The sequence below is a fragment of the Mus caroli genome, chromosome 5, assembly GCF_900094665.2.
Source record: "Mus caroli chromosome 5, CAROLI_EIJ_v1.1, whole genome shotgun sequence".
Lineage (NCBI taxonomy): Eukaryota > Metazoa > Chordata > Mammalia > Rodentia > Muridae > Mus > Mus caroli.
The window spans coordinates 118,240,902-118,259,075 of NC_034574.1; the positions used below are offsets into that span (position 1 = coordinate 118,240,902).

An 18,174-nucleotide genomic window follows, 5' to 3' on the forward strand; every position below is an offset into this window, starting at 1 on the left:
CTACAAAGCTAGACCCCCCCTCTTACAAGACAAAACTAAAAATGTTTGCTGTATATAGAAGTTTATGTCTCACAATTATAATGCAGTGTATAGTATGAGGTAGGAAACTTTCAATGGTTCCAGGGCAGGAAGAGGACAGTGCTCGTTGAGGAAGTGCAAGGCCAGCGAGATGGCTCTGCGGCTAGAGGAGCTTGCTGCCAAACTTGGGGACCTGAGTTCGATGCCCGGGACCCACATGGTGAGAAAAGAACCAACTCTTAGAGCTCACCCTCTGACCTATGCCATGGCATGGGCCCACACACAATAATTCAAATTCTTTTCTAAGAAAGGGAGGGGTGAAGACCATTACAACCACGGAGTGAGTGTCTATGTAGTTTTTAATGTTCACAGTGAAAATCTATTGCCCAGTTCCTAGTGGGTCCCTTAAGGGCAAAACATGGTTTTACTCTCAGAGATGCCAGGTAGAACCCCTGCTTGAACTTGGGACAAAAGTTAGACCCTCCCTTCCAGCCCTTCCCCAGACTCTGCAGGCTTGTCACTTGGGGTAACAAGGATGTTCTGATCTTGGACACAGACTGTTGGGAGGCCCAGAAGGTTCCACGGGATAGAGAAAGGACAGAGCTAGCCTGTCCTGGTGCATCCAAGCCACATACCACATTAGCCTTGAGGTGGAAACATGGCTAGTGGCCGGTGCTGGCCTCACTCCAGGAGACTCGCTGGCAGTCATGGGAACACCTACTGATGTGGCCTGGATTCTGGAGACCCAGCCCTGCCCAGGAAACAGTCACAGAAGCCAGTGTTGTTGAATCTGTGAAAAGGTTTATTGCTTCAGTCATGACTTTCTTTCAAAAGATGATAAAATTTCTCTTCCAGTAGAAAAAAGGGGTCGGTTGCAGGATGCTGGGCCTCCGAATACCCTCTGGTGAGGTACACTAGATGCCGGGGGGCAGGGGGGTTAGACGGCCCATACCTCTAGCTTTGACCCCATGCCTGAAAAATAAGGACCCTGAGGGGCCTGCCACCTCTGCCACTTACAGTGGTTAATTCAGTGTTCAGGTGACATAGCAGAGACAATAGGAAAAGCGCCAGATACAGCTCCAGAGTGTGTGTGCAAACTGGTCAGGACCTGGAGCTGCTTGCCCGGCCTTGGCACATGAGGCCGACATATGCCCAGCCCCTAGGAGTGACAGATCCGTCCTCCGTGGGAACTAAGGCTTTCAGACTGATGGAGAAAGACAGAAAGACTTCCTGAGGGAAGTCAGGAGCCTGGGCGGGGCCGGCTCCTACAGGAGGGGCTGATGGCAGCAAAAGTTCCCACAGCCTGGCTCACAGGCCATTTAGAAGAGCACACCTGTGGCCCATCAGGCTCACTTGGCAGCAGGTCTGTCCCTGGTCCCTGAGTTGTTTTGCACATGCGTGGACACCTGTGTGCCGTGCGTGCGGACAGGTGTGACATCTGGGGGCTCAGGCCATGGCACTGGTGGGCTGTCCGCTGAGAGAGTCCTCAAGAAGCGGGGTGTAAGGACTGGGTGGCTGGTCTGACCAAGCTATCAGGTTGGGGGGGCTTATAGTGTCTTCAGGACCCTGTGGAGAAAAACGGAAGCTGAGTCACAAGCCTGTCACCTAGCCCTGCCCTGCCTACCTCCCCTAGTCCCACTGCACATCCCACCAGCACAGAAACCACTTCCTGACACATCTAGCCCTGTCCACCATGAACCCAGAGATGCCACTCTATAGACATGGGGGCTCCTCAGTCATGTAGATCTCTTGGTTCCAACCTCTCCCTTTAGAGATGGGAAAACTGAGGCCAGAGAGACTGGCCTGTTACAGTGAGGGGGGCAGAGTCCGGAGTGGGTAGATAACACCGCCGCACAAAGAAACTAGGAATGGCTTAAATGTCTGCCCACAGGAGGACATGTTTAAAATGCTGTCACCTGACATGCCAGGAACAGCTATTAAAACTGGCTCTTGTTCATAGAGGTAAGAGAGACACACTCTCACCAGTAATGGTGGCCTCCGGGCCTTAGGGACAGTAGGATGTTGGGCAAAGGGTGCAGAACAGGAAAAGATGGCTTGGTAAGTTGGGAGACTCTGACTTGAAAAGACTTCCCAACTTAGGAAAATGAATGGAAGGCCGGGTTTAAGAACACTGGGCACCCCTGCCCTGCAACCCCCATACCGATCCCCCTAGTGGCAGGGAAGGAAACTGCAGGGAGGCGTCTTCTCTTTGGATCAAAGCCAAGGAGACACCACCCCCATCCCACCCCCCAAACTCCGACACAGCACCCCAGCATTCCAGAAAGTCTCACTCAGAAGTAAAACAGGAGGTGCTGGGGTGAAGCTCAGAGGTGGACTACACTAAGCAAAAGGCCCTGGCTTCACCACACACAGACAGACAGACAAATGGACAGACAAAAAAACAGAAGTAAAAGGCCGGGCAGTGGTGGCGCACGACTTTAATCCCAGCACTTGGGGGCAGAGGCAGGCAGATTTCTGAGTTCGAGGCCAGCCTGGTCTACAGAGTGAGTTCCAGGACAGTCAGGACTACACAGAGAAACTTTGTCTCGAAAAACCAAAAACCAAAAACGAAACGAAACGAAACCAAAACCCAAAAAAACGAAAACAACAAAACACAAAAACAAAAACAGAAGTAAAATGGGGAAGGGGACACAAGGCACAGTAGCGGTGCATGCTTGGAATCTCCGCACTCGCAAGACAGAGGCAGGAGGATGGCCACAAGTTCGAAGCCAGTGTGAGTGGCCCAGAACGCCCTTGTTGCCAGAGAATAAAGCAAGAGTTGACTCTGTAGCTTGGTCTCTTCCATGAAAACACACACACAACAAAGCCACAAGACCCTGGGCAGCCAGGGCGGGTGGGCAGATTTCCCCTGCTCTGTCCTGGCTCCTCCCTGTACTGTGTCTGACAGAGAAGAATTCAGAATGAGAGACAGAGGATCAGATCATTTCCCTAAAGGCTACTGTGTTCACAGCCTGGCCGGACAGCCAACCCTACCTGCCAACCCCCCAACCCCCTTGCCTTACAGAAATGCCCATCCACCCAGTGGAACTTTATTCATATAATAATACTCTTTGGTCTGGCAGCACGTCTGTTTCCCTTCTATAGCAAATGGCAGCAGCCTCTAGGGACCACCCCCACACCCAGGTGCATGGCAGAGTGTGGGGCCTCACCGAATTTCACTTAGCCAGGCAGTGGGGGGGTCGGGGGGAGGGTGAGGTCCCTATGCAAGGACCCATGTGCTGTAGTTGATCCTCAGAGGACACTGCCCTCCCTAGCACATGGCCAGGGCTAGGGGACACCCAGGGGAATCTTGGAGCCAAATGAGGATTAGACCAAGCTGGGAAAGTAAAGAGGTAAGCCCAATCTTGTTCATTCTATTAGGGTCTGGACAGGGATATGGCTGTGTACCTATGGGCTAAAGGGACTGTGAAGCCTCTGCTTGGAGCCTACATTTGTCCCCTGGGAGTTCCCTAGCTCCTACTCAGGACTGCCTGACTCGCCCTCTGGCAATACGCAAACATCACCATGACTGACAGACACTAACCATCTCCCCGCCTCTTCCTGGCAGGACCCTTCCTCAGCTCCAGGGACATATGGGGACCCACTGAGCTGCAGAGTTCCTTCCTCCTCCAGGGAGGTGGCACTCACCAGGACAATCACACAGCCACCAGAGTTCTGCCTTATTTGCTTCTCAAACAGATGACATTGCTACAAGTAGTCAGCTGGCCTCCAGGAGCTGAGCTGTGGCTTCCCCTCCCCACCTGCCCTGCCAAGCCCTGCCTCCCCCCCCCCCCCCCCAGCTCCCTCCAAGAAAGTGCTCACACCCAAGCTGGCTCACAAGCTAAAATAGCAGCTTCTATTGAGACACTGACTCACCTCTGCTAACCCCAAATTGCAGGGACCACAGCTCTTCCGGTCCCTTCCCAGGCAGGGACACACCCTGTAGGGCTCAGCCTCTCTCCTGAACCTTGATCCCTACAGGACCTGGAGATCTTGGAGAAGTACCGTCCTGGATCCTTGCGAGATGGCTACTAAGCAAACCAGGACGCCAGCTATACCTGACTCAGTGGCTCACCACCTGGACCACCCATCCCAACAAAGCACAGGGCGGACACACGACTCCATCTAAATTCAGACTGTATTGAGCAGTCTGTCACACACCCTGTGTACTTGACCATGAAATCCTATCCTCAGGCCCTGGCCTGAGTATGCAGCTGGTGTTTAACTGATGTTTAAACTTCTTCATTTTCAGTCTCTCTATTCTGAACTGGAGTCAGTGTCTCCTTTTAATTGCCCTTGAAGTCCAAAAAAAAAGTTTTCAAACCTTTTGGGCTATGAGAGAGAGTCTCTTGGCTTTCTGAGATGCCCAGGGACCTGTATTTAGCAATCTGCAGGGGATGGGACACTGAGAAGCAACTGGCTTAACTGTCATCTTCTAACAGGACCTTGTAAATGAGAGTCAATGACTGAAAGGGTCCAAGAAACCGAGGCAAGATTCCCATCTCGCAGGAGGGTGAGAGGCAGGAGAATAACAGCTCTCCATGTGGATAACATCCAGGAAGATGCTATAGGTAGAGATGGTAGGTCTACTGGCTATGAGTAGGTGGGGTAAAAGAGGGGGGGTTACCTGGTACGCACCTATAGCTTGGCTTCTTGCAGCACCGTGCCCTTGGCAGCTGGTGACATCAGGGACTCAGAGTAGGCCTGAATGGCCTCCTTATCCTGGGAGCCCTTTTTACTACCACTCCAAAATAAAAAGCATTTCTCCTGGAAGACAACCAAGCTAGTTTATATGGCATGCCGTGTCACTGGGGTGACGCTGGGTCCCCCCCCAGAAGCAAAGGGACAGAAGAGAACAGGATTGCAGAGTCTTGTTCCACCCTGCACTGTGGGTGAAGCGCCCCGGAAGTCCGGCAAGCAGAAAGTCACCGACAGGAAGAGAGTGGCGGAGGTGGCCACAGCGGGACGGGCCTGCTGAGTGTTTGAATTTCTCTGGTCTGGTCTGGTGGGGCTGAATTTGAACCTAAGGCCTGGAGCCTACTGGGTACAATCTCTCTCTTAACCTCTTCTCCAAGTCCATGGTATTTTTCAATCTGAGGGAAACATTAACATACTCTTGATTTATGAATGGCGTATGACTGAGTATGTTCTTTACCAGCAAGCAGTTAACCCCCCGACCCCAGATGCTCAAGGGCAGGAACACACAGGTGAGGCCTAGCTTTGTCAGGACAAGGCTGGTAGGGTGTGGCTTGCTTCTTTGGCCTCTCTCTGACGAAACCCGCAGGACAAACAACCTTGCCCCTAGACCCCAGCAAGACACCTGCCTTCTATTTTGGGGTCTCTCCTCCAATGGTTGACTGAAAAAGCCTGGCTCAGTTCTCACTGGGCAGCAGCAGGGAAGAAGAACAGAAGCCCAGACCGTGATGTCCTCCAGATCCTCAAAGCTACAGTCAACATGGAGAGCCAGAGGCAACCAGACACCCTTTGGAGATGGCAAGAGACTTGGGGCCTGTGTTTGGAAAGGGAAGCCGGGTGCTGGGGACTCCAGAGGGATCCGTCCTTCCCAAAGCAAGCAAGCAAGCAAGCAAGCAAGCAAGCAAGCAAGCAAGCAAGCAAGCCTTAAAGAAGAAAGCCAGCCAGCCGGCTGACTGCAGGAGAGCAGGTGGGGAGACCCACACACACACCAAGCACGCACAGAAAGCCCAGCCTGTGGCCTCAGGACATCTCAGGTGGGACCCCGTGAGTGGCTCTTCTACAGGTGTTCAAAGGTGGCCAGTGGCTCCCCTGTTTGCAGAGAGCAACCCTCTTGAATCACAGCTGATCACAGTCCTGTCCTCAAATTCCCTGCTTCACAACTACAGCTATCAGCAAGCATCCCAGGGGACTTGACCAATGTCGTAACCCCAAGATCTCATTGCACAAGTGGGTACTCCTGAGGCCAGAAGGGAACGAAGGTTCTAGCCATCACCCCTTTGCTTCCTGCTTTCAGGGGCTGCATGCTCTTATGTTACATTCCTCATTCATCCTTTCTTTATGGAAGTGACCCCTACCCCTGTCTAACCCACACTATTCTTGTTTTTTAAGATTTATTTATTTATTTATTTATTTATGTATACAAGTACACTGTTGCTCTGCAGGCATCGGATCCCATTACAGATGGTGGTGAGCCACCATGTGGTTGCTGAGAATTGAACTCAGGACCTCTGGAAGAGCAGCCAGTGCTCTTAACTGCTGAGCCATCTCTCCAGTCTCCCATACTATTCTTTTTTTGAAGTTTAATTGATTTTCGGAGACAAGATTTCACGTATCCTAGGCTGGCCTTGATCAAACCCTACATGTAACCAGGGATGACTTTGAACCGGATCCTTCTCCCCCAACCTCCTTCCTTCCTTCCTGAGTGCTGGGATTATAGGCATGAGCCACCACACCTGTATTAGTTTATGTGTATGAGTGTTCTCCATGTAAGTATGTGCACTGTGTGTGTGTCTTGAGATCATCTGGAACTAGGGTTACAGATGGTTGCAGAACACCAGGTAGGTGCTGGGAATCGAACCTGGGTCCCTGCAAGCAGTAAGTGCTCATAATCACTGAGCTATCGTTCCGTTTTCTTTTCTTCTTCTTTTTTTCCTGTCAGCGCTGAGGCCTGAATACAAGGCCTCACACTGGCTAAACAAGTGCTCTATGGCTGATGTAAAACTTCATATGCTGATATATTTGGGTTAAGCAAAATTTATAACTAAATTTTTTTTTTCACTTTTTTCTCTGGACTTAGAAAATGTAAGTTCATGATCCCACACGTGGCTCCTCCCACTTCCATCTCACACCCAACTCCGGCCCAGAGCATTTTCCTTGGGAAAAACTACTTCTATGTTTGGTTTAACCTGGCTTTCCTTTGCTTCTCTAACCAGCCCAGCCATGACCCCCCACCTCCACCTTCGGCAGGCACTTTCCAGAGCGGGCACCAAGTGGCACCCACTTGCTGGCCAAATGACTAAGTACCTGTCTCATCCTAGCCCCGACCTGGGAGGGTCCTGGGCCTTCCAGGACTTGTAGAGAAAAGTTACTGCAGGGTGCGATTGAGGAGGTAGAACAAGAGCTAGCTGCAGGAAACGGAGGCTGGCTGAAACCCGAGCCGAGTCCGAGTCCAAGGCGTGGCCGCCCCTACTTACCTGGCTGCGCAGTTGGCAGATGATGGGCACCAGCAAAAGGAGACCTCCAAGCCCCAGCAGCACATACTGCGCGTAGTGAAGAACCTGGGGCATCAGCACCAGCTGCGTGTAGAACGTGCTCAGGGGCTTGCCACCCATTGCTCCGCTCTGCAGAAGAAAGGTCGGGCTGCACACTGCGTCTCCAAGGCACCCATCCCACTGTGCCCCGCCCCGCCCCAAATCAGAACAGAGAGCCTCGGGCGCTTTGGCTAGAAGTCCAAAGAGAACTACATTTCCCAGACGCCCTTGCTGTTGGCACGCCCAGGTAATGAGGCACTGGCTAATGGGAGGTGGATCTGGCCCCAAGCCTCCTCGCATAAGAGTCATCTCTTTCGCTGGTTAGAATCTAGTCTTAGGACCTGAAGGTCGACGACGAGAGAGATCAGGAAGCCTGCAGGGTGGCCTGGTGCCGAATTCCATCTCCACTCACCCCTCTCAGGGGCCATTAACAAAACCTGGAGATGGCTCGGTGGTTAAGAGCGCTGGCTGCTCTTCAAGAGAACCCACTCTTCATTCCCAGCATCGACTTGACGGCTCACAACCATCTGTAATTCCAGTTCTAGGAGACCTGATGCTCTCTGGGCTTCTGTGGGTACCGGGCACTCACATGATACCCATACATACATACATACATACGGGCAGGCTAAACATACAAATAGCTAAATTTAGGTACCAGAAGTTAACATAACAGCATCAAAGCGAACTAAAAGCCTCAGCTAACATACAGAGACCCCCAGACTCCCTTCTACCTTCATAGACTCACCTGTTCAAACCACAACAACGGTAGAACTACTGGCTCGATCTTCCCTGTTTGCCTGGAAACATGGGACACAAAGTGAGTGACCAGGGGTGATGTGACCCTTGCAATGGAGCTATGTTTGGGGCTTGGGGTGTCAGTGGGAAAGTTTCTGGTTACCATGTGCAAGGCCTTCGCTCAGTTGAAACCACTTCACAAGAAAATGAGACAGAAAGATGAAGGGGAGCCTGTAACACTACGTACAGTTGACTATCCTTAGCCAAGTTTGAGGCTAGCCTGGGCTACAGGAAACCCTAATGCAAAAAATTAATTAAGGGGCGTGGCAAGGCTCAGCTGAGTGGGTGACAGTGCTTGCTGCTAAGCCTGAAGACCTGAGTTCCATCCCTGGGACCCAGAAGGTGGAACAGGCTCCCTAAAGTTGTCCCAACCTTCACATGTTCATTGTGGCATGTACCTGTACACACACACACACACACTAAACACAACTAAAAATGGGGCTAGAGAGATAACTCAAAGGTTAAAAGGTCCTGAGTTCAATTCCTAGCCACTACATGGTGGCTCACAACCATCTATCATGGCACCTGATGCCCTCCTCTGGCACACAGGTGTACAGACAGACCACTCATTCATAAAATACATAAATACAACTTTAAAAATAAATAATAATATCTGTGTATGTGGTGGCACAATGCCTTTAATCCCAGCTCTTGGGAAGGCAGAGATAGGTGGATCTCTGTGAGTTTGAGGTCAACCTGGTCTACAAAGTGAGTTCCAGGACAGCCAAGGTTATTAAAACAGAGAAACCCTGTCTCAAAAAGCCAAATAGTAGTAGTAGTAGTAGTAATAATAATAATACCAATTATAATAAGTCTATATTTAATTATAATAAATAATTATAATAATAAGTCTCCTCCCACCAAAGCCTGGGTGGCTGCCCCTGTTGCTATCTACAGGGAAACCTGATCACACCACACACACCCAGATCCAGCAAGTACTTTAACACCCCAAAAGCTGGAGGAGAAAGTATCACCGTGCTGGGGTGTGTGTAAAAGAGCATTTGCTGCTCAAGCAAATGAACCTGAGGGGAGACCCCTGAACCCAGGCTAAAAGCTGTGTGTGGCTTTGAACCTGTGACCCCAGGGCTGAGCCACGTAGAAGCTGGCTGGGGCTTCGGTGAGAAATCCTGCCGCAAGGGAAGAAAGGGAAGAGGGATGAAGGAGGACACATGGCATCCTCTTCTGGCCTCTGTATGAACCACCTTCCCCTCCAAAAAACAAAACAAAACCCCCAAACCCACAACACCAACAAGAAACAGAGATTAAAAAACAAAAACAAAAACAACCCATCACAGCCACAGGAGCCGGGTGTGAGGCGTGAGCGGGTTGCATCTCGTGCTGAGGAGCTGGGGTTGTGGCAATAACACTGCACTAGACTTTGGTTCCTTACCGTGACAGATACTGCCAGGAGCTGACAGTACTGAATGCACCGGGGACAGAGAACAAAGATTTGCTTGCGTCTCTGACACCTCTCCATAAATCTATAAAGATTTCTAAAGAGTATTTGAGGCAGTGGAACAAATCAATGTTTGGCCGCTGACCTCAGGAACTCAAGCCCGTGGCCAGCCCACTTTGGCCTCTGGTTTCAAGAGCCCAGATGAGTCAGATCAAGTGGCACATGTTCAAGGCCATGATGGGCTACAGAGGGATTTCAAGGGCAGCCTGGGTAATCTAGTGAGACCTAAAAGGTGAAGAGGGCTGGGGTGTAATTCAGTGAAAGAGTGTTTTCTGGCATGCAGGAGGTCCCGGTGTGTGTGTGTGTCTGTGTGTCTGTGTGTGTGTGTACGTACAGGAGCCTAGCTGAGTCCAGTAATTCCTGGACTTAGTTTTCACCATGAAGCCCAGAGTCCACCTCTTTCTCAGTGGTTCCCAGGCATGTGATCTGCGATGCTGAGGAGTGACCAGCATGTGGGTCCTTTTGTTCAAAGAATTATTTATTTTATTTGCATAAGTACACTTTAGTGTCTTCAGACACTCCAGAAGAGGGCATCATCCCATTAGAGATGGTTGTGAGCCACCATGTGGTTGCTGGGAACTGAACTCAGGACCTCTGGAAGAGCCGTCAGTGCTCTTAACTGCTAAGACATCTCTCCAGTCCCAAGGCTGGACTCTTACCACCATGTTTCTGCCGGGCAAGCAGGGAATGGGGACAGGAGGACTCTCAGTCTCACTCTGTACGTTACACAAAGCTAAACATAAAGTAAACCCAGGGGATTGTGGTTGAGAACACTGGCCACTCTTCTAGAGGACCCAGGTTCAATTCTCAGCATCCGTTCAGTGGCTCACAACTCCGTCTAACTCCAGGTCCCTATGCCCTCTTCCGGCCTCAGCGGCTCTTGCACTTACATGGTGCACAGACATACAAGCAGGCAAATCCATCCTTCTGTGAGGAGACAAGATGACCAATGCGACTAATGGCAGAAGAGCCCTTGGGCGTGGAGGATGGAGGTAGTGTCAGGATGCAGCCTGGGTCTGAGTCTCCATCCAGAGCAATGACACAGTCCCAGGAAAAGAGGCAGATGGATCCCAATGCTTGGGCCCCGCCCTGTCCCATGCCTTGCATCCACCAATGCATGAAACCTCCTAGCCCCTGAAGCTTTCAGAAGCCCCCGCCCCAACTCCACTCACCCGATGCCCTTGACAGATTTGATGTAGAGGCTCAGCTGCATCTTCACAGAACAGTTCATGGGGATCCCAGTGACCTAGAGCGTGAATGCAGTGAGGAGAGATGTAAGATCCTGTGGGGGAGCCTCCGCTCCAGCCTGCTCCACCCCTGGGGTCCCTCATCCAACTTAAACCAGATAATACATGCTGAGGCATCCACCCTTCTAGAAATTTCCCACACACCCACTGGACTCTCCCTCAGCTATAGCAAGATCCCCTCTCTAGACACTTGTCGCCAGAGGGATGACCCCCCTCCACCCACCACACTGCATGTTTGTTTGGGGACAGATTTCATGTGGTCCAGGTTGGACTCCAATTTGCTATGTAGCCAAGGATGACCTTGAACTCCAAATCTTCCTGTCTCCACCTTCTGAGGACTGACTTATGCCTAACTTTACATGGTGCTGGGATGGAAGCCAGGGCTCTGTGAAGGGCAGGGGAGCACCCTACCTACTAAGCTATCCTCCCAGCCCTCACAAAGCTGCCTAAGACAGTGCCTCCCAAGTGTGGGGCATGCGCAGTAAGGATGTCTTTTTTTCCCCTGTTTACATTTCCTAATGGCCCAGGGGACCAAAGGAAGGGCCTAGTCCAGGGTGAGTAGGTTTAATCGAGCCAGTTTCCCACTATGTAGCATCCTGGCGCTCCCTAACAGAGGTAGCCACAGAGAGCTGCCTGCATGCAGCTCTCTTTTTAAAATGTGATGCTTTGGGGCTGGAGAGATGGCTCAGCGGTTAAGAGCTCTGACTGCTCTTCTGAAGGTCCTGAGTTCAAATCCCAGCAACCACATGGTGGCTCACAACCATCTGTAATGAGATCTGACTCCTTCTTCTGGAGTGTCTGAAGACAACTACAGTGTACTTACATATAATAAATAAATAAATCTTAAAAAAAATAAATAAAATGTGATGCTTAAAAAAAAAAATCTCACTGGAGAGATGGCTCAGCAGTTAAGAGCACTGACGGCTCTTCCAGAGGTGCTGAGTTCAATTCCCAGCCACCATGTGGTGGCTTACAACCATCTGGAATTGGATCCAATGCCCTCTTCTGGTGTGTCTGAAGAGAGTGACAGTGTACTCACATAAAATTAACAACAACAAAAAATCACTAGGAGAATTTACAGGTATTATTTAAATCAGGAAGAAGGTTCTAGAATGGAAAAGGTTTGTGAAAAGAGACCTCAGTTTGATGCCTTTAGCCCTGCCCAGATCATGAGACTCTTGAAAGATTGATGGGAGGCCGGAGGCCACCTCTCAGATTGTAATCACCCACAGTAGAAGGCCAGGACACGTTTTGCCCAGGGCACCCAGATCCCTCCTGCCCCCAGGGCAAAGGCCTCCAGAAACCTGGTATGACTTTTGGACAGAGGCATGGATGTGATAACCACGCATACCATGGGTGGGCCCGGCAACCTTCCCTAGAAGTCGGCCAGGGTAGGTGCCCAGTGTTGGTCTTGGAATCTAAGTTCTGGGGGATGAGGGTACCCCATTCTCTAAGCTAGTGTGTTGGCCTCACTGTGCCATTTGCATAGACAGTTAATAATACCAAACACCTTCGTCCTCTGGGATGAAGCATGTATCTGCCCGAGGGAGAGAGGCTCACAGGACAGGTCCCCAGTCGACAACCAGGCCCCCCTATTCTGAGGGGCTTTCCTGATATAAAACACCTTTATGTCAAGTTCCTTGTTGAGGAGCTAGGCACAACCTGGGTAAGACTTCAGATGACTTACCCCCCATGTGCCCACCCTTCCTCTGTGATAACCCTCAGCGGTGGGCCAGGTGTGAAGACACACTGGAAGCCAAGGCAGGAGGATTTTCAAGTTCAAGGCCAGATGCAGGCACAGCTCGGAATCAGAGCCTGGGGCCTTGTGTGTTCAAAACCAGGGCTTCCATCCCCACCCAGTAAAACAAAAAAAGAGTTCTTCATGGAATGCCTTCAGGGCGTCACGTAGGGCAGGAACCCTGGACTGGACACATCTGACAGTGACCAGAGGCAGAGAGAAGTTAACACAGGACAAATTCCTCCCCCTGATTTCTCTGTGAGACACTGTGGCCCATGCTGTTGTCTTTGGTGTCTTGACACTGTCAAGGGTATCTGTCTCTGGTGAAGGAGACGTCCCGGCTGATAGGTCTTAATTAATTTACTATCTTATATCTTTTTTATAGGCCCCAATAAAAAAGGTAATGATATCATTGAACTCTGGAATTGGGGTAAAGTAAAACTTTGATGACTTGAAGTTCTAGGAGCAACCTCTGTGGAAGGAACTGAACTCCCCTGCCTCAGGTGGAACCCGCTCTGTCCTGGGGAATTGGGGGGAGCGGGGCAGGTGCCCAGTTGCCAGTGGCAATCTATGAGAATGGGCTCCAGCCACTAGCAGGACAGGGAGCTTACCGGATGGATATCTAGGAACAAGGAGTGCTCCTTTGGGTTAGGGTTCAGACCAAGAACAGCTTCTGACAGCACAGGGTCGGCGTTGTAAAAGTGCGGGTGGGAGAGAAACAGAGGCGCACCTGGAGGAGGGGAAGAGAGGCGTTAGAAGACGGGAGCGTCACGTTGGCCTGCCTCGGTGCCAGGGATGCAGGGATGCTAACACTGGGGACCAAGCTGAGCACACACAGGACCCGGGGAGGGTGGATGGAGCCAGAGTGGCCGATTACAGTGTTGGGGGTGGGTGGGTGGGTGGAGGAAGGGAGAGAGCAGCATTCCGGGTGGGAGTGTAGCAGAGGTGAGAGCTTGAACACAGATTTTCAACCCTCACCCCTCCAGCTCTGGAGGTGCAGCAGGGAATCATGGGAGATGAAGGTGGAAAAGGAAATTTAACACCATATGAATTTAGGAGTGGGAGCGGAGTCTGAATGTCAAGCCAGGCACACAGACTGCTTTTGGAGACATTGTAGCTCAGGGGTACACGTGAGTGGGTCTCTGACATCACAGGAATGGAAGGGATAGCACCAATGAGAGATTCCCACCCAGGGCCCTGAGGTGGGACTTTACCACCAACCAGCCAAAGTGGCTCAACCCAGAGATCTCAGGACAAGGGCCTGGGGAGTTTCGAGTTCCGAGTCTCCCTGGGGAGGCCACAAGAGGCTCCAGGGCAACAAATCCACTGGGGGGGGGGCATTGTGTTTTAGCTGGGCCTGGTGGTACACACCTTCAATCCCAGCACCTAGGAGGAAGAGGCAAGGAGATCTCTGAGTTTGAGGCCAACCTGGCCTACATAGTGAGTTCCAGGATAGCTAAGACTACAAAAACACAACAAACAGGGCTGGAGAGATGGCTCAGTGGTTAAGAGCACTGACTGCTCTTCCATAGGTCCTGAGTTCAATTCCCAGCAATCACATGGTGGCTCACAACCATCTGTAATGGGATCCGATACCTTCTTCTGGCATGTCTGAAGACAGCTATGGTGTACTCATAAATACAATAAATAATAAACCTTTTTTAAAAAGAAAACATTTCTTTAAAATCCAAAGCCAGACAGGCTAGCATACCTCTTTAATCGGGAGCCAGAGGCAGGTGGATCTCTGAGTTCCATCCCAGTCTGGTCTCCAGGATATCCACTGCTTGAAGCCCCTAACCCCTGAACAGGCTGCTATGGGCATCTTCAAGTGCAGGTGTCAGACACAAGAGTGCTGCACCTGTGACAGCCTTGGCAGAGAAATGGCCTAGCCAGGAGGTGCGCGTGGGCAGAGATGCAGCAGAGAACCCGGATCACTGAGAATCCAGGTGAACCCTAGAACCTTCGAGGCTCCAGAGAGACACCTGGTCCTGTCAGAAAGACAGGCGAAGGATCCTCAGGGTGGCCTTCAAGCCCTCATGGAAACACAACACCAAGGATACAACAGAACAGAAAAGAGACCTGATCAATCCCTGAGGCCTAACGTCACCTCCATGGACCCTCTAAAGTCACGCTGAGATATGCTGCCTTCTACTTGGAAAACCCTACCCATCCTTCCAACCATACTGTGAAAGGAGACACCAGCAAAGATCAGACAGAACCCCATTTCTTTCAGAGGGACGCCATGGATCCCGGGGAGATGAAGCCCCCACCTAACCAGACCTAGAAGCACAGATTCCAACAGAATGTCAAGGCTGCGGGCACAGACCTGCTGCAGGTGGCACGCCCGCCCGCCCGGGTGGCTTTCTAACAATAGGTGTGTCTCATCTTTTCTTTTCATTTCCAAACACCCTCAGAGAGCCGCACCCGGGCAATAAGTATAATTAATTTATAGCTTTATGGCCCGTGTATCCAGACTTAACTGCTCAGGATTACCCGCGTGGTGATTAAGGACCATTTCAGGGAAGATCCAAGGTGCTCCCAAGACAAGGACAGGAGACATGGAGAGTCCTGAGTCCAAGAAAGTCTCGTGACCCAGAAAGGGACACCTATGTGCATTCTTTATCTTAAGATAAAATGCCACAGAAATTCGAACTCAGGTGTACTCCTCCTACAGCAGGTGCGAGAATGTTCTAGAAGCATCCTTGTAGTGGTGAAATGCCAGAAGAAAGCTCCGTGAGCCAGGAAGGAGTGAGGCAAGCAGAGTTAGCCCCAGCATGGAACACCACCCAACAATCTAGGCTATCACCCCCTATCTCGCAGATTTACCATATGATAGCCATCATGGGAGGCATCAGGGATCGAGGGAGAAAGAACAGTTGTGACTCCATCTATGTAAACAGTAATGCCAGGCAGAGAGCCGAGAGACCAAAAGTCAGGCCAGTGGGCAGAAGGAGCAGGAAGGGGAGATGTTGGGTGTGGTAAGAGTTGTCTCTTTGTGGGGTTGTTGGTCACATGGCCGTGTTCCCTATCACTCGAATCCCTGTTCCTCTTCCCCTTTCTTGTTCTCACCCCATTTACAAGGGGCAAGCTTTAGGGGCTGGGAAAACAGTTTAGTCAGTTAAGAGCCTCCTGTGCAAGTGTGAGGACCCGGATTCGGGTTCCCAGCAGCGCCACATCTGTATCTGGGAGGCAGAGACAGGTGGATTCCTGGACCTTCCAAGATCCAGGATTAGTGATTGAAAAATCTGTGTCAACAAACAAACAAACAAACAAACAAAGAGTGATGAAGGAAGACACCCACTTCCGGTCTCCATCCATACATGCATCTGCATATACCTCCCTCCACGCGTGTGCAACACGCACATGCATACTTAAACCCACCGTCTCCGGAAAACAAACAAACAAACAAACAAACAAACACAAAAGAACAAGCTACAGACACAACTACACTTAGATTCTCTTTCACAGCTGAAATTCTGTCCCTGACAGCAGAGTTCTGTGTGATGTGGGCCTGTTGCTGCCCCTGCGGTGTGTGGGACCCAGCCTGGCCAATCAACACAGACTAATGACTAGGTCAGAGCTGGACCAGTTGAACCAAGCCCTGGGATTTTTGCTAGTACAAGGAGGGGAAGGCAGAGCTGCGGTTGTGAGTGAAACTTCCTGTCCGCAGGCAAACCCTGGATCCCACGTCTGTGTAAGAGGCCTTAGAAGTTTGACTCCCAGTATCCTACTGGGACATGGCCACAGGGTTTGCAGTCCAAGGAGGAGACAAGCAGGGGAGGGTTCAATAAATAACATTGACAGCCATGAGTAGGCAACAGGAAGGCATAAGAGAGAGTGTACCAGAGAGCGGCTGGAGAGCCAGAGGGGATGGCAGATCAGGGAGAGTGTCTGGGAGGATCTAATCAGGATCAGAGGAAGCTTTTCATTTGAGATTGATTGACATCTGGTGCAATACGAGCTGACGAGAGAGCAAGGGCACCGAGTGACAAGGGAAGAAGGTGGGTGGGAAGGAGAAAGACTGTGTGGGAGGTGCTTAGAGCAGCCTGGGCCTGACTGCCAGGTGAGGGGTGAGGCACAGAGCTCGCACCCAAGTCTACAGACTTGAGCAATAGCAGCAGGGTTGGGCCCAGGACTAGAACAGAGAGCAGACGTGCCAGGGGGCCACAGCCAGTACCAAGATTCACACCCAACTTGGCTAAAGAGGAGAGTTTGACAGGATAGGAGCGTGGCCAGTTTGAGTGAAGGGCAAGACTCTAGCTTTTGCTCCCAGCAGGTGAATGGCCACAGGGAATGTTTCCAGCCTCGTCCTAGTGGGCAAAGAAGTTAGAGCCGCCAGGATAACAGACCAGGTGTCAGGCAGGCCCTAGTCTCCCAGTGGCCTCTACCCAGTCAGTCTCTGGGGTCCTGAAAACTATGGGCTGGACAGAGAAGGAGGAGGTGGTCATAGAACGGAGTGTTTTTTGAGGGGGATCTGGTGTCGGGGTACATGCCTTCTATCCCGGTACCTCCAAAGGCAGAGGCAGGAAGGATGCGCAAGTTTGAAGCTAACTTGGGCCACAATGCGCTACCCAGTCTCAAGCTGGATGCTAGGTTGAGAAAGGAAGGGACCACAAAGCCAAGGAATGTGGTGCCTCCGGAAGCAGGAAGAGGATGAGGGCAGACTCCTCTCCGTGGCCAAGAAGCAGTGCCCACTGATGGAATCTTAACCTCAGGGCAGGACCCTTCGGACTTCGGAGTGACACGGCCTGCGGATAACGCGTGCCGGTGGGACATTTATCAGGGTGGCTGTTATCTTTTTTCCAGTTACCTTTAGCTCCCTATCTGTAGCACTGAGATCATCAGGGGTGCAGAGACCAGAGATTGATGGGACAGCAAGCTGGCAGCAGATAAAATCCTGGTACCACCCTCTCACCTCTCACCTCAGCCTGGAGGCGGGGAACACTTAGAGGCCACTCACCAAACCTGCAGGTGCTGACATTCTGAATGCCAGACTCGCGGCATGGGCAGAAGCCTTCGTTGGGTGGGTAGACGGACCCGTTGGCAAACAGAGTATCGGGGGCCGTGAAGCGATACGTGGGAATGCCTTCAAACACCCTTGATTCGTTGTAGGTCAGCTTCATGGACCTGCAGAGGGGAGGCAGGGTGAGAACTGTGCCTTGAGCATAGAGGCTGGGGCACCCCTGCAGAAGAAACCACAGGGACCTGCAATGACACTAGTCACCTGTTGCTGAGGAAACTTCAGCGATCTCTCAATGCTCTGCCTGCTCCCTTGGCTCCCCACTCACTAATCCATCCTTACAATGAGGCAAATTAAAAACCAGAACTCAGCAGGGTTTGGCCAGCATGCCCTAGGTCGGAGGTTCTCAACCTGTGGGTTGTGACTGCCCACAAAAGTCCACTGGAAAACGCAGACATTTCCATTATGATTCATAACAGTATGGTAGCAGCCGGGCAGTGGTGGCACACGCCTTTAATCCCAGCCCTTGGGAGGCAGAGGCAGGCGGATTTCTGAGTTCCAGGTTAGCCTGGGTCTACAGAGTGAGTTCCAGGACAGCCAGGGCTACACAGAGAAACCCTGTCTCGAAAAACCACACAAAAAAGAAAGGAAGAAAGGAAGAAAGGAAGAAAGGAAGAAAGGAAGAAAGAAAGAAAGAAAGAAAGAAAGGAAGGAAGGAAGGAAGGAAGGAAGGA

General features: G+C 51.3%; 1 protein-coding gene across 4 annotated transcripts in view; it reads right to left on the bottom strand.

Moving 5' to 3' along the window:
- Positions 1-799: 799 nt before the first annotated feature.
- Scarb1 (scavenger receptor class B member 1) overlaps positions 800-18,174 on the bottom strand; it is a 65,497-nt gene continuing 48,122 nt past the window's right edge. Inside the window, exons 7-13 of one of the 4 annotated variants that reach the window (XM_021161992.1) lie at positions 17,441-17,607; positions 13,092-13,210; positions 10,668-10,741; positions 7,990-8,041; positions 7,188-7,334; positions 4,657-4,785; positions 800-1,584 (exon numbers count right to left, since the gene is read on the bottom strand). In XM_021161992.1, coding sequence (XP_021017651.1) covers positions 4,657-4,785; positions 7,188-7,334; positions 7,990-8,041; positions 10,668-10,741; positions 13,092-13,210; positions 17,441-17,607 — 688 coding nt within the window. In that variant the 3' untranslated portion in view covers positions 800-1,584. Of the gene's footprint in view, positions 1,585-4,656; positions 4,786-7,007; positions 7,335-7,989; positions 8,042-10,667; positions 10,742-13,091; positions 13,211-17,440; positions 17,608-18,174 lie in introns of those variants that run through there. The other 3 variants (XM_021161994.2, XM_021161993.1, XM_021161991.1) reach the window with 3 other exon arrangements.